Below are 16829 nucleotides of genomic sequence, written 5' to 3'. Positions count from 1 at the left end.
CAAAAAAATGTTTGCAAAGTTGTCTCGTCTACTGAGGCCTACATTCCCATAAAGTTTCATTGAGTTCTGCTAGAGTGCCCAAGGAAAATGGTATGCAACAAGAGAAAAAACTGTCAAAAACAACACCCATATTTAATTAAGTTGTATCTCGATGGTTCTTCGACAGATTCTCAACTTTTGGGTATCAATGAACTCGGAATGAATTCTAGTTTATTGAAAATATACAAATCTAAAAGAAACATGATGCCAGAAAAAGTTCTAAGCGTTGCAAGAATCCACATTTTGACACACACTCCTAAAATCCGGATTATTCCCGTAGTCCGTTGGTCCCGTCAAATTCCCTAGTAATTTTTGGAAACTAGAATAGTTTTCCAGTAAAATGAAACCAGTTTCATCAAAGTTGATTTATTTTTCGTGAAGTTCTGGCTATTTAAAAATTGACAAAATGACAAAAATGCCTGTCTCAATCATTTTGTCTACCCCCTGTATGTACTGCGAATAAATTTTGCATTGAATACAACTTAAAGCTTCCAAATAAAGAAAAGTAGGAGGTTGTATCCAAGACACGACCGCATAACTGACGTAGAACTACGCACACTATTAACAAATGCATTGTTGTAGGTGTTCCATTAATGAGTCATAAAGTCTACTAATGCTTGCTTTGTGCTGCCTCAACAGTGGGGGAATAAAGACACTTAAAACACGAGCTGTAAAAGCTGTTTCACATTCTGTAAATTAGACGGCTGCTACAGATTTAAATTGCTACTATCCAGCACAGATTGCTCGCTTGAGTTGTCAAAAAATTATTAACCTTCAAATATTTGTTTATTTGCCTTGAGAAAGGCATTTTGCTGCTCAAAATTGGATTTGCTGATGGCAACCTTTATGCTCCCTCAGAGGTGGGGCAATAACGGCAGTCTGACGACACACGCTGAGAAGCGAGAAGAACCGCGCTGCTCCTGAGATATGGTGACCAACCACCGAGCAAGTGATTTTTTTGATTTAAAGGCAGCCACAGGCTCAACCCGCTGCTATCCACTACAATCCGCTGTTACTGAGTGCTGATATCTGCTGCTACTGCTGACAACTAGCCATCTCACCTTCCGACTAATGAATGTAGTAGCTGATTTTACCAGAAACACTTTTTTATAACCGAAGGTTGCTACGAAATACGCCACGCCTTTCTGTTCAGTTTTATTGATTTTTGTACACAGCGAATAAACACCGATGGTGCTCTCACACACGCAACTATTCTAACCCGTATCGTGTTGCGGTTTGTAACCATCGAGCGATTTCGTTTGCTCGCTGCGCTGTTATCTGCCTGCTGCTGCCAACGATGATCCAGCCAGCTCTCCCTCGACTAATAAATGTAGTTGGTGTTACCAGAAACACTGTTCTATAGCCGAAAGTTGCTACGAAATAGGCCACGCCTTTCCGTTGCGTGTTGCATCATGTTGCAACTAAGCAGCTGGGAGACGATGAAATTCTCTCCATGCTGATTGATTGAATCGACTTCATATCAGTTATGCATAGTCGAATTAACTGCCTTTGAAAATGAGTTCAAACAGCGCAGTTTGTTGCTTAAAATCGGTTATGCTGATCGCAGCATCTGTGCTGCCCCAACAGTGGGGAGGATAAGGTAAATAAATAAAGTAATTTTTTTTTACAGCGACAGAATTTGATTGCTAGAATCCAGCACAGCCATCACAATTGCCAAAAATTATTAACCTTCAATTACTTGATTATTCGCCTTGAGAAAGGCATTTCGCTGTTCAAACTCTGTAAAAGCTGTTTCCACATTCAGTAAATAAGACGGCTGCGACAGATTGTGTTTTCTTGGATTCAGCACAGAATGTGCTGTTGCCAAGATAAAGCAAAACTTTATTGCGGGCAGAAGGCCGAAGCCCTTAACTGGCAAATCGAGACGTTTGGTGCTACCTCGCTGCTGCTGTGTACTGTGATTTGTGTACTGGCGCAACCCGCTACTGCAGCTAACTAGTTATACTATTCTGTCGACCTTTTCAGGGAAAGGCAGCGAGTGACCAATCAGAGGACGTAATTTTCGTTTAAATAAGGCTTGAGAATTATCAATAGTACAATAGTTTGCATTATCAATCAACAAATTTCTACATTTGGGTGAATGCGTGTATAATTTTCCAAACAATTACTGCAAAAATGAAGGAAATCGGTTGAAAACAAACCGATTTATAAGCATTTAAAAAGGGACATATTTCGTCCCCTTTTCGTTAATAGTTTTCCTATTTACATCCCTATGTGGTAGGCTAAAGAAAAACGTAGTTCTACGTCAAAAACATAACATTGAGTAGCAACAATATTATTTATATTTTTTTAATGAGAAGTACACGCATACCATTTACTTAGTACAGTCCTTGGTATGTAGGTATTAATTATAAGTTGGATGCGGCTTTTTCTTTATTATATTTTACAACGCTTTGTTCCGATCACTGCTCCTATTCTCTATGCTCAGAGTCATTTTACGCTGCTGCGTGTCAACGAATTTATTCTAGTACTGTTGAACGCTTAAATCGTATTAACCTGTAAATCGTATTTAATGTCACTTATTGTCTTCAATGTTGACCCAAATCTATTTATAGACACTGATGTCATTTTGTCACTCAATATTGCCTCATATACGAAAAAATAACAACATGCGATCTGCATTGACCTTCTTTTCGATTGTTAAGCGATTCAAGCAACTGCAATCAACAAACAATAAAACATCTTTCATGGCGTTGCCCGTGGTTTTGTAAAAGCCGACTGTATGTGTCACTTTTTTTGATGATTTTTCTTTTAGTCAAAACTGCGTTCATGTTTTATACCCAATTTTTTAAATCTTTCAGGAACTAGATTTTCAAAACTAGAGTTGCTGAAAGGAAAATTTTGGGATCGAATTCGACATAAAAATGGTACCATTCTTTACTACCCCAACAAACAATCTTGTTGTATAACAGCTTGTCAAACATGTTTCAGAATCGACGATTCCATGTTTCAGAATCGACTATTTTGACTATCACGAAAAAGTAGTTTGTATAAAATTCATTATGCAATCCTCTTACAACTGTTATAGGAGCTTTCAAGTAATATCAATAACATCGTGGATTACACAGATTAGAAATCCTACAATTTTGCACTGTAATTAGGCTTAGCACTGTAAACAACTCTACTGCGATGAAACCAATTTTTTCTGTACATTTATACGAGGAACACTATTCAGTCATAAAAAAATAATTTGAACTGGTTATAACATGAACTTTATACAATTTCAATTAAAACTGAATGTTTATACGATTTGATATTGCCATTTTCATACGATTTCTGGTTATCTGGGTAATAATTCTTCGAATACATTTATTCTTTGTTGAGCAGTATGTGATTAGATCATAATGTCGCTGCAAACAATTGTGGTTATTTTATTCGCGTAACCAGATAATTTAATTTTTAACTGTCATCGTTCAAAAGAATTTTCATAAATTTTTGACGGCCAACATTCTGCTATCATGTGTTTGGACATTTTTTTATTCTCAGTGCGCTGTTTTATCCAATAATGGTTGTATTGTTTTCGTGAAATGTCACTCGACTGCATTCAAAGCTAACTTATTACATTTTCAATGCTCTCATATTTGTTTTTAGTTTATAATTATTGAATGTTGAAAATTTTAGTTATAGTTTTTTTTTCCGACGAATTATAAAAAATTCTAACTGTTGTGTTAACTTAGTTCTTATATATAATAATAGCAATGTTATGCGGCAATGCTGTCCAAGTATTGACGCTTTTCATGGCGTTGGCTGCTCTGTACATTTTAATAGCTTCTAGTTATTTTTACTCGAGTTTCCACTCCTCCAATCTAAAAATCAATTTTTTCTTCCGTCTTCGGAAAGACGGAGAGGGGTGTTTCAATCCCAAACCCACCCTCCACGGACATCGCTATCAATCAAACTTTATGAATTGAGAGTTTGGGAAATAAAGTTTCAACTTTCCTTGTTCTTGGAACTACCTTTCGTGTTCAATATTAAACTCTGTCAGCATGAGAACATTTTTGAATTGTGAATATATTATACTGAATAGGATCGAGGGTTTCAAGCAAGAAATTCCATAAATTTTATATAACAAGGAATAATAAGAGCTGCGGTATGGGTCATTTACCTTAATCTTTTTCCAATACTTAGTAGTTACCGAATGGAAATAGAAAACTTTTTGTGCTCGACCATCCTATTTAAAAATCCATCCTCTTATCAGAGTACAGTATAAAGCTATCCAATGCATACCCGAACCGACAACTTTTCTGGTAACAGGTGAAAAAAAAATCGTGCTATGAATATTTTATTCGCTTGGTTTATCCATTCGTGTGTTTTATTGACATCCACATACCTCTATTTGGTATACGATATAAAGGACAGCCAATGTTTTGAATTATTTGCTCTCCTCTATTCCATCCATCCACATTCATAAAGGTTCGACTCCGTCTGTCTATATACATTTATGTTATTTCTTAGCATAGGCTATGCTCCGGAGAGCAAAGTCCAACACATATCAACAGACACATTTCACTCACGAATCCTCGGAATGCTGAGTACTTCATCAATATACAAACAGAAGTACCGAACGTGACCCGAACATCCACATTTCACGGTACCTATTTATGCGGTTAGGTTTTCACTTTCCACGCTGCTGCTGTTCAATCGACGGGAAATTATAGTTAAGCAAAGCGCTCTACTATCGATGTGTTACACTCGTTATATTACACACACTGCTGTTACAACTGCTAAACCTTATCCGAGCAGTCATGCAATTAAACTAGTAAACCGCTCATAAAATGCTTCCCACGGATCAACACATGGTGTTCCCCCTAGTTCATCGCGGCGCACAATGTGGGAAATCAGCACGAGAAACCTTCACTTTTACCCGGTAGCCACTACTGTATAATTCCAGTGCTGTCCTCCGCCGACCGTAAACTGTATTGTAGCCGGCCGTCGCACATTCACGAAAGAGGTCCTTATTGCTTCTTCAAGAGCCGTCGTTTGTGCTGACGGGGGTTAGCTTTAGACGACGGCCAACGCTGGATAGGGTGGAAATGGGGTGGAATTTTTTCCGTTACTATATTTAAAGTCGACGAACTCCTCCGGGGCAGGTGGCAAACAGAGCGCGACGTTACATAGTAAGTAGCACTAACGTCGAGAAATCTCCCGAACCGACGATTCTCACGGATCCAACGCTACCGAACGACTGACTGGGAGCAAAGCACCACTTCGATCTTTATACGCGCTCGTAGTAATGAACCGGACGACTAGAAATGGTTGCAAATCGTGCGTTCGGGCAGGATGCTGGAGTTGAACGGGATATGAATCCGCTTTCTCAGCAAGTGGTTGATGGATAGCATATAGCGTTGGGAAATAGTAAGAAAACTGAAAGGTTATATATTTGGACAAAAGTTGATGGAAATTAGAATAAATGAATAAACAAAAAACGAATGCAATCAAAAAATTCTAAAAATGGAAAATATAAAATGAAAACTAAGAACGGATAAATGCGAGTTGGTCAGAGTAGAGCCTGTTGAGCTGTTGCATTTTGCTGGGCTCACTCTACCTGCAAGCAAGCTACAGGTGGCCGCACTGCTGTAGATTTTCTCCGGAAAATTCAAACCTAGTATCCTGGCTGGCAATACGTATTGCTTTAACGGGTTCGGCCATCTCTCGGATGCAGAATTTTCCGACTCTCGGTCTCTCGGTCTCTCGCACTTTTCTCCGTATGGCACTTTCACCCAACTGAGGCGGGAAAGCGTTCGTGCTATCTTCGGCCTTCGCTTTAGGTATAGACTCGTTAGGAAAATGACAATAATGAAACACTGAGAATGAGCAACAACCCGATCCTGCCGGGACGCTCTGCCTGCCCCACATTTGCAGGTACCTTTTCCTGTTGCGCGTTAGAAGTCGCAGACAAACGGGCAGCTTTGTCCATCAATGAAAATGAGAGTCTCAATATTTATAGCACAATCTGGTTTGCCACATGTTGGGTCGGTTCCCTTATCGGGTAAAGGCAAGAGCAAGGGAATTCAATTCACGAAACGTTTGATAAAATAAGGCTTCGTTCTGTAGGGAATTGACTTGGTGTTGCATTGATATTGTATGTGTATGTAAGATACAACCAACAGCAATATGGTACCAATGACGCTACTGGGATTCAAATTTTTTGTTTTGTGTTAGGATCTTCTTTAATAGAAGTATTAAAAACACTTTCCATGAACCCACCGGGAACTTCAATTTTTTATCTTGCTACTAAAATAAATTTAAATGATAATTGAAAAATACGAATTAATTCACCTAGCGATGAGACCTAGCCTTTCTCATACAAACTTTATTATTTGTTGAAATAAATGAAAAAAAAATCTGAATGATTTTTGCTGGATTAATTTTTCACTCTTAACCATTATTTTTTTCAGCCAACATAATACTCTTTTCTCATTAGTCACAGACAAGATTGGTTTCAAATGAAGAGAAAATTTATTCTTCAGACGATCTTAATTATTAAAATGTTCAATGTTTCTAGTACAAGTATTCAAATAGGACCCAAGTTGAGTTTTCTGATGATGCCGTACATCATCATCCGTAGGGAATTGGTTCATTTGAAACCCAAAACGAAAAGCTATGGTGTTATATTTTTAGGAATTGACCTGCGGTTAATCTGCTTCAGACTTCGCAGCCAATTTCTAGTTTAGGTATAATGTCACACTTCGAGGCTTACTGGGAGAACAATATACACATAGAATTGATATATTGAAGGTCATGTTCCGGCGAAGCTAAGAGAAATAGACGCCTCGCATATGGGTAGTTGCCATATTTTTGTATACTCGTGGGAGAACAACAGAAACATTTATAAAAACGGAGATCCGCATTGATACGTATAATTTGCAACGCGTGTAAACAAAAGTTTTCCCGTTATTGTCATATTCCAGTAAAGATTTTTTAGATTAAAATATGATGGAAAAGAAGATCTTCTGTGAACAGGGTTGTGCCTTTTTGGATTAACTACATACACTTTCAATGACCCCAATCTGGGAGAACCAATCAGCCCTACAACCCACAGCCTGGTGTCGGACTGTTACATCAAGCAGTAGCAGTTGTAGAGTGGGGATAATAAGCTGTCAAGAGCAGAATTTGGTCTGCCGCTCAGTTGGTCGTACACGAAATAATCATACGCCAGCGCACGAATGACCGCAATCAGATCCTGTCAATTCGCAGCAGATTGATTTGCGAATGACGGCTCAACTTGCGTGATTACTGTATTAATCTAGAGTGCTGGGTTGTTGAGAAGAGTTCATTTCTTTTTTTTTCAAACTACAGTTGCAAAGGGAAACGAAACGGGAAAGGACTTATGTTTTCTAGGTTTTTTTTTTCTGCTCATTTCTTCATATAAAAGGTGCCCTCTATCACCATTGAACATCTTACCTGATATAAATAACGCTTCATTCTGCTTGCCGTTGAATCAACGAGGATTTGCATATCAAGAATCGATTGATCAACATAATTGGTAATTCGGCGCTTGTTTGGCTTTTAGCTCGATAAACATTAGCTGTCAGCGTTAGCTTTTTATCGTGATTGCCGGTTGCCCATACCAACTGCGGACGATAGTATTTGCACAATGGAAAACTGCTAGGGTACTAGCAATTTATATACCAGGCAAAGGATTAACCTTGACCTCAAACCGGGAAAAATTAAAAGGTTAGAGCAATTCAACCATTCCTGGGAATTTTGGTGTCCCTAGCTTTTTTTAGTTTTTTCAGAGACTTTAATGAGTTTCCTCTTAAACATAACGTTAAAGCGACGAACTCTACGAGCAGTTTCTAGTTCTACGATGCTCTCACGTAAGTTGACGCGTTTTGGTAATGACTAAAAATTCATAGGAATGGTTGAATAGCTCATTTTTTCCGGTTTGAGCTTCTGGAATGAACTGTCGACCAGTGTAATACACTGTTCTTTTCGACACTTCTACCAGCCGAACTATCGCCTTTACGTTTGCTTAGGCGCGCAATAAAACGGCGACGGATGACCGACTACATTCTTGTTTGAGGAATACTACAGACGATCAAATTAATGGTCGCAGTGGTCCAAATCTTACAAAAAAATAGTTACTAAAAATAATACAACTCGTCTAAATATGATTGAGGAAACAAATAAATAATCGAAAATCTCAACACTTTTTGTTTACATCTAACACCTGCCAGACTTATTTAAATCTTGTTCCGTGAGCCCTAGAAATTGCTATTAGAAAATTACAGCAAACGCTCGTCACGCACCCTGTATTTCAAGAAAATATTGTCGGATTTGCTATAAATTATTGCGTCTGTAAACGTATTTTTTCAATGATTACACGAGATATTAATTGGTAAATGGCTGGCAACGTGTAAAACTTAAGACCTTAAGTCTGGAGGGAAGTTTTGTGTGGAAGAGTCTGCGAATAAACCCATACCGAAAAGTCCTATTACCAACGAATGGCTTGATTCGAAGATTCGAAACTATCACCACCCGCTTTTCAAAGCGGACTCTGTAACCTTGCGGCTTACAGCTTTCCAGACTTGGTGGCGACTGGGATACGAGTAACCTTGGCGGAGATCAGGTAACAAACCCCCGGTGGAAACTTTGGTCGTATCCTAATTGAGAGAGGGTTCGTACGCGGCTGTGTCCCCATGTTAGTGGCGGCGCACAACGGCATCTGACCCGAAGCGGATGGCTGGATCATGAACTGCTGTATCCCGCCAGCTACACCTAAGATGGCAACCCCATTAGCAAGATGTAGGGATCGCGACTCTAGTAAGGTAGTATACCGATACCATTTCTAATCACGAACAACGAAATTAGCAATACGGAGAGGAACATTCAGCGAAAACCTAGACTACGAACAAGGAAACAGGAAACGGTAAACGATTGGAAATTGGGTACTTAGAAAGTCCGATCTCTCAATGAACCGGTGCGAGCTGGCATGCTGGCTCGAAAACGACAGCGGCAGCGAGTCGAAATCATAGCAATTCAGGAGGCCAATTTCCGGAGAAAGGGTATTCCGTGCAGTAGACCCTGTTTTACACACTTCTTTCTAGTACCTACAGTGGCGGCAAAGCAGGGGAATGGGGCGTCGGTTGTGAAAGTGCTGGGAAATCAGCAAATTAGAGTCATCCGGTGGAGGCCTCTTTTTCCAGGTAGAGAAGAAATTTACTGCCAAACATCTGAGAGACCAACCTCAGGTAGTTCGAGCGTTGATCCACAAAAAACCCTCCAGTCTCCAGCCAATAATACTCCCCGGGACGACCGATAAGTATTGCTTCAGGGAGCGACTTTTATGCTTTGTGCAACCTCCCGTCCCGGCTCTATTAAGTCTCTTAGCTAATTAGCTAACTAACCTGCAATTAGCTAACACTGGTATGTTGGGGATCAAGATGTCGCCTGCTTTGCAACTCTAGGACTATTTGAGAGTCGGCTGCACAAACCGCCCTCCAGATGTTCGGGCCTTCACACATCCTCTGAAACGACCGGAGTTCTGTCCGCCCATACCATCATGTCGCTCCGCGAACGCGCAAAACGAGGACATACGAAGAAGACATGCTCAGCAATCTCTTCCGCATCCACGCACTCGGGGAACATGGGGGACCCCGCATGCCCAAACCTGTGTAGGTACTGCCTGAAGCAACCATCAGAGTGTCAGCTGGAAGTTAACTTCTCCATGGCGCCTCTCGGCCCATCCGGATAGCACCGGAATAAGTCGGTGCGTCCATCTACCTTCCGTGGAATTGGACCATACCTGCTGCCATCTGATCATCGATAGTGATTTTCTGGTACCTCGTATGCCCCTTGTTTCACGTTGGTCGAAGCATTCTACGTCCTCTATAATGGCTATGCTGATAGGCATCATGCCGGACAGGACGCTGATTGCCTGACACTGTACGAAACGCCCTTGCAACCCTCAGGCACATGAGCCTGTAGTTAGGTACTATCCAGTTTACCACGATAACTGTTAGTACCTACCGCTTTGGACCACAGTGGGCCCTCATACCTAAATATGGACGAAACCACGCTGGCAAGAAGTTTGCGCTTGCTGCCATTCATCGCTGAGCTATTCGACATCATTCGAGATAGTGCTGCAATAGCCGTTGAAGCCCTCATGCAAGCATAGTTGACGTGACTCCTAAATGTGAGTTTATTCAAAGATCGCTTTGAGGTGATGGTGCAGTCTCCGACTCTGACCACCGCTTTTTGCTCTGATTTGCGGTTATTCACAATCGTGACCTCCGTCTAATGGTGCGCTAACTCCAGTTTCCTTGAGTGCATCCAGTCTTCGACCTTGCGTATACAGTGCGCGGCCGTCAACTCGACCTCCTCGATCGACTCGCCGTAGACCTCTAGCGCTATGTCGTCTGCAAAGCCGATGATCACAACTCCTACAGGGAACTTGAGTTTCAACACCCTGTCATACATGACATTCCACAACACCAGTCCCAGGATAGAACTTCGTGGAACTCCTGCGGTAATTGTGACGCACTTCTGACCCTCCTCCGTGTTGTAAACAAGTACTCGGTTCTGGAAGTAATTTTCCAGAATCTTGTACAGCGACACCGGTACATGGATGCTCTTGAGCGCAAGCGCTATGGAGTCCCAACTAGCGCTATTGAGCACATTCTTCACGTCAAGCGTGACGATTGTGCAATAGCGTATGCCCTTCTTCGCGCTGGAGTGCTACCTCCGCCGTCTTGGTGACGGAGAGGATAGCATCCAGCGTTGACCTGCCCTTCCGGAAACCGAGCTGGTTACTTGCCAGACCGTTTACACCCTCCGTGTACCTCACCAGTCCTCACCAGGATAATCCTCTCAAGCACCTGGCCCGCAGTGTCCAGTAGGCAGATAGGCCTGTATGCCTATTGGTCCCCTGGCGGTTTCCCATTGTCTCTTCGAATACCCCGGTGGAGGCCTCTAGATGACCGTATATGCGTGTTGATGATGGAGGGCAAATTCTACAACCATAGTAGGCATAGACTCGTCAACCAATGAAAATGGCATGAAGCTGGTCCTGCAAGCTTCGTTTTTAATTCGACGTTTTAGATATTTGTGATTGTTTACAAACTGTGAGCGGAACCGAGCGTAACAAGCCATTGGCGTACATATTAAATGTTCGCATATGGGCACTATGGTGATATGGTGCCTAAATTTACAACAGTTTACAATCCCTACACTAAACACAAACAAATATGGCTATTTGTATTTTACATGAGCCACTAAGTATGTTCACAATGAGCTATCTGATTTTTCGACTACTTTTTGCACGATATATTCAATGCAATAAGTTCATTCGTTTTATTTGATGTCTCTCATCATCTCAAAAATTCACACTGACCGCTTTACGGAGCATCCAGTAACACAAAGTTCTGTTTTCGCCAATCAACTTTTCAACGGTTTATTTGTGATTCCTGAACCAACAATCGATGCAAAGCTTAATAAACCATATCCGCAATATTGAACCGAACCAACAAAAAAACAGCACCGTTAGTAAATCGTCCGGTGCAGGCGAATAACACACCCGGACTGGCGCTGCAGGGAAAGCTATCAATCATATCGTATTGTTTATTTTTCGCTAAGTGAGATATCGTGTTCGCCCGGCACCCGCTGTTAAATGCATATATTTTAACCGGATGATGATAATATAGGTTCCACAGTCGTAGGTCAGTTAAGCTGCAATCTGTTGGTGGCGCTACTCACGTGTAATCGTATTGGTTGAATTGACGTTCTAACCCAGTGGGGGGGATAGAGGTTAATGGGAAAACGCAGCGGGCCGCACGTGTTACAAGCAAAACTGACAATATCTTTCTCCCTAGAGTGGCATAAATGCGTGACATCAGGGAATACCAAGTTGAGGCGAAATTCCATTAATATTCGGTAACTTTTTTTAGATCGAAAGTATTATTTAATCTACTTTTTACTCATCTCTGTGCTGATGTTTTGTTAAGAACTAATTTGTTTTACAGATTAAAATATAACGAAGCTCTGAGGTATTTATAATCAACGAAGCGTAACACTCAGTTCACTCAGTTTAGATCTATTTTACTGGTCACAGTAATGGAGAAATTGCGCACCCATTTGTTTCAATCAATGTACATTAGACTTTATGGTGTCATAAATTGATTTGCTCTAAGAATCATAGAGAATAATTACACAGTAGAAAGGTATTTAATATAGCTTTCACTTACCTTAAAATTATTCCCAACCGCGACTGTAATAAGCGTAAGGTTTAATCAGTTTTACTTTTTTTTATTTTTAAACAATTTCAAAACAAATACCGTGAGAGTTTCTAATGTTTTGGTTTGGGCTGTTGATAACAGTTCCCAATCACCTATTATTCGACAAAATTACAAATTTATTTGATGCAACCATAACCATAATAGGCTGTTCAACATTTTCCTTCAGTACTTGACATAATTTCCAATTACAAACATATATAGAATCATCCTATTGTGTAGAAGTGTGAGCAGTGGATATAAAGTCACACTTACGAACGACGACAAAAAACAGGAACCGAATCAACCTCAGAGCGTTCCAAACTGGACTCGAACAAAATACCCTCATCGTTGTTAACATCATCGACGTCATTATAGAGTGCTAAGACCGAGTATCATCGTCGTCAGCGCCATCATCGCTGACACCAGTAAAGAAGTATTCTGGCCCTTCTATTTATCAGGCTGCTTTGCTCTGCGCACAAATCCAATCCGATTTCTGAAAGGGACCGCATTTGTTAGTGTATATAATAGTTCTTTTCGGATTACTCTCGAAGCTTTTTACCATCATCTTAGTCTGGAGCTCACTCGCCCGTCAATCCTCATTCCGAAGTTGAAGCTGAAGAGGATGCCGTACTTGACACGTTTCTTACGGCAGAGTGTGGCTTCTTCGTGCGTCCCCGACCAGTTTCTTTTTTCTCATGAGTTATTTCGAACTCACTTGTATCGTTTTCGTTCCACCTTTGCCGCCCGCCGCCAGCCAGCTGCGGCAAAGCTCCGACGTCTTCTGCACCATCATCGCCATCATCATAATCAACATTGTCAACTTCGCTTTCGTTGAAATTTCGCTCCTCCCGGTCGCGTGCAATACGGCGCTTCTCTTTTCTATTGGAAAGGAAAGTAAGTGTAGAAAAGGACCGTGCGTCTACATCGGTGTGAGTGTTATGAAAACGCATTGTCATTTGATGATATTAACGTGTTTCGGATAATATGAGATGAACATGAGATTGATCGCAGGATTGGAAGCAGGCGTTTTTTTTTTTTTGTAGGAGCCTATGACCACTGCTACCATTAGTTAGATATATTGTGGTAGGAAGCAGGCGTTAGATATTAGGTTAAATTTTTAATATTTCTCTCATCAAATGCTTGCTGTTGGTATCAGAATATACTCGTCACGCGTTTTTAGAAATGAAAACCATGACGAAAAACAGTAAAACATAAAACAGTAGGAAGTAAGAAGTTAGAAATAATGTTGAAGGTTTTCCTGGTCCGTGGTTAGTAATAACCATGATGAGTAGAACATGGTGTAACGGTTTGATCAAAAACTAGGCGCGGGGTGAGGAAGCGTTTTTTCACTTTGGAGGGTTGGTGACGAAGCATCACTATGCAACAGCGAAAAACTTTTTCGTGTTTGTTGATATATCCTCAATAACTAGACAATTGAATACTGCAAATTCAGGTGTTTTAAGTTGGAAATTGTTTCTTAAATTAACGAATATTGGTAGCAAGGTATGTAGCATTGCCATATTTATAATTTAAATGCATCCAAATGATATATTATGAGATGCGATAATTTTTATGCCCTAGTTGTTTATAAACAAACCAACTCGCTGGCAATTTTTTTTTCAATATGGCCGATTCTGCTTTTGACATATCGTTACACCATGTCTTTATACATCATGGTAATAACAACCCGTTGTTAACTGTACAAAATGTTCAGAAACCTATTATTTTCAATCTAGTCATCGACTGACGCTATTTGAGTTTTTTCATTACGAATGCTTACCTGTCACTAGATTTTTTGGTACCCTCCCTACTATGGCTTCGTTTATCTGGCCGCTCTTTTCTCTGGTCTATCTCAAGTGCGTCGTTATCCGCCCGGTTGGAACCCTTATCAGCTATTAGTCTTGCCGATCTACCTTGCCTATACTTCTTGTGATCCGTTTTATCGTGCTTTGTTGTTTTGTTCTTCCGATGGTCGGCTTCTGTTGGACTGCTAGCTGTAGAATAACCAGTGTCCTTACGCAACTTTGAAGACGTACTGTTGTAAAAAAAATGACACGGTCCGTAGCCCAGGAAAAAGAAAAATCAGCACAATAAACACGGTTCACAGGCAATGAAAAGAAAGATATAAAACAGCAATCAGCCCAGAGTGGGAGTTGAAGCCGTTTGGGTTTTTTATTCCACGGTAGACAACTTTATATTTCTAATTATCATTTTTAGATAAAAAATCAGTTATCCCTTCAGAAGGGCGGATGCTTGCCAGATTAAAATCGTTTTTCGGCTAACTTGCCGCATATTATGCGAAACAGCGGTTAGTGGATTTTCGAGTAGGACGCCGTTAAGAGAAAGTTTATTGTAAATAGAGCGTGAACAGTTAGCCTCTTTGTCCCAGCAAAAAGGACAATCACTCTAAACTGAGCACATTTAACTTACCTTCTCGGTCTACGATGTTGTTTTAACCTCCGAGAGTAGTGAGTTTCACCATCTTCATCCAAATCGGCCACTTTCCTGCTGCAAGAAAGAGAACACGTCATGTCAGTTGTGCGAAGAAATTTTATGAAACAGCTGAGCATCAAGCAGGCGTAATTAAAAAACAGACTGTGAGGACTTTATTGCTCATAAAGTTTAATTAATTCGGGGATTGTAAAGTAGTACGAACAGTGTCAACAAACTCTGTTAAATTACGCGTTATTTGGAGTGCTTAATACGACTCTATGTTTGTGAACAGCGTCATCGAGGTACACGCCAAAGTCAAATAGCAATACCTAATTGCAACGCTACGAAACAATTCGCCTCACATCGATGATGATTTTCCTTCAATCAGACTTAATTAAGACAAAAGAGTGGTTTGACTGCGCAAAGGAAATGAATTTTACTTTCACTGGCCTAGAGGCAGACTCACCTCCGATGATTTCTTCTCTGCTGCTGCTGTTTCACGGGACGCGTTGATTTGGCGCTTGGTTTCATTCTCCCCTCTACTGATTTTTTTGGCGCCTTCCGGTTCTCCGAGTTAAGCACATACAATCGATAAAGTTGTAACAGTATAACCAATGTATTTTTACCTGGGGTGGATGAGTGTCGCAGGCATTTTCGAACGGTGGGTCATTGCACGAATGATTGAACGAACGAAAAAACAGGAAAGAAACACCATTAATTTTGATCGAACCATAAATTGACGTATCACTTTAATGAGATGTCCAGCTTCGTACCACTGGAAGTCCCAGTGGGAGGTTTACAGCTCATATCGATTTCATTTGGTAATTTCTGCTGTGTACCACTGAGTCAGTGGGAGATTACATTTGTTAAAATCGTATTTGTTTGCCATAAATTTATATTTTTAATGAGGCTCCTTGATGCGGATTACACATAAAAAGCAGTCGAAAATATACTTACATGTAAAAAAGATATTCATGTAGGTGATAATTTTATAGTGGATAATAATTAGCAGTCGAAAAGTTAAAAATGGCGCATCCTGAAGCAAAATATTCAACGCGATTCCCCACACATCGATATTGCAGCATCCAACGTTGCAACAGTGAGCGTCCTCCTCTTCGTGTTGCATGGCACTTCCACCCCCACGGGGTTTCCGGGCACGTGTGGCCGACAGAACAATTGTGAACTGCAGCAAACTCCAGGACCAGATACTCAAAGTTAACAACACCAGCACCGGTTCATTAGCAATTTTACTATCTTTGAAGGAGTCGAAAAACTCGATTATATCCGCCGCCGTTCCAATATAAACCAACAATAGCTGACTCAGCTGATCCCGAGTTAGGTCACCTTTCGGCAACATCCAGCGGCCAACAATCAGAACTAGCATCAGGAATTGCTCAATCAATGTGACCCAGGTATCGGCATTCAGGTGAATTTCCGGAAGTTGGATTTTCACACCGAGCATTTTGTTCAGGTCCTTCAGGTCTTTACCTACGGTGGCCGCGAAGTTGATGGTTTCGTTCAACACTTGATCCTGGAAAAGCGTTCGCTTTTCCAATTTGTCTAGCTCTAAAAGCCAAATCGCGGGAACTATGGTGGACAAGTAGATGAACACCGAGGGACAGAACCTGGAAATTCAACATTCAAACGTTTAAATCCCTCTGCAGATTCCTCAAATAACACATAATAAACATAGCATAATTTCACACATTCAACTTACCATCGCCATTCCTGATTTTTCTTAATTGCAAGTGTAAAAAATCCCTCGATAAACAAAACACCTATGGGGGAACAAAGACACCAATACAACGGATCCTTCGTGTTCTGAGTCACTTGCCATATGGCGATAAATCCGTGCGTACTGAAGATTATCCGAGTGATGATCGCTTTAATTGTGGCCAGCAATTTAGCCATGCTTGTTGGGTGAGAAAAAAAGTTACGCGCTTAATTTTACGTGCCAACTGATGCCAACGGCTGAGGATGGACTAATGTCCCGAAACTGCGAAACTCAATTATGCTGTAGTGAAATATATTGACACCATTACCAATTGAAAGGTGTGAAAAACGGACCGATTCGAAATCGTATCAAAGAGTCATCGAGTAACAAAAGAGGATCGATTTCCA

The 16829-nt window shown here is 40.8% G+C and overlaps 2 protein-coding genes across 3 annotated transcripts in view; both read right to left on the bottom strand.

Moving 5' to 3' along the window:
* LOC129729466 (uncharacterized) overlaps window positions 1–5233 on the bottom strand; it is a 152491-nt gene extending 147258 nt beyond the window's left edge. Inside the window, exons 1-2 of one of the 2 annotated variants that reach the window (XM_055688053.1) lie at window positions 4391–5233; window positions 4166–4304 (exon numbers count right to left, since the gene is read on the bottom strand). The gene's annotated coding sequence lies outside the window, so the exon portion shown is untranslated. The remainder of the gene's footprint in view (window positions 1–4165; window positions 4305–4390) is intronic. The other variant, XM_055688052.1, reaches the window with a different exon arrangement.
* A 7280-nt stretch (window positions 5234–12513) lies between these two features.
* On the bottom strand, window positions 12514–16619 carry LOC129731755 (transmembrane protein 26). The gene is made up of 7 exons (XM_055692000.1): window positions 16426–16619; window positions 15666–16333; window positions 15175–15334; window positions 14706–14783; window positions 14056–14310; window positions 12835–13154; window positions 12514–12768 (listed from the first exon to the last, which is right to left on the bottom strand). The coding sequence occupies exons 1-6, from the start codon at window positions 16617–16619 to the stop codon at window positions 12872–12874; spliced, it is 1638 nt and encodes a 545-aa protein (XP_055547975.1). The 3' UTR covers window positions 12514–12768; window positions 12835–12871.
* Between the last annotated feature and the right edge of the window lie 210 nt (window positions 16620–16829).

This window comes from Wyeomyia smithii, chromosome 3 (genome assembly GCF_029784165.1).
Source record: "Wyeomyia smithii strain HCP4-BCI-WySm-NY-G18 chromosome 3, ASM2978416v1, whole genome shotgun sequence".
NCBI lineage: Eukaryota > Metazoa > Arthropoda > Insecta > Diptera > Culicidae > Wyeomyia > Wyeomyia smithii.
The sequence above is the reverse complement of the archived record's forward strand: the minus strand, read 5'-3'. Positions and strand labels throughout refer to the sequence as shown.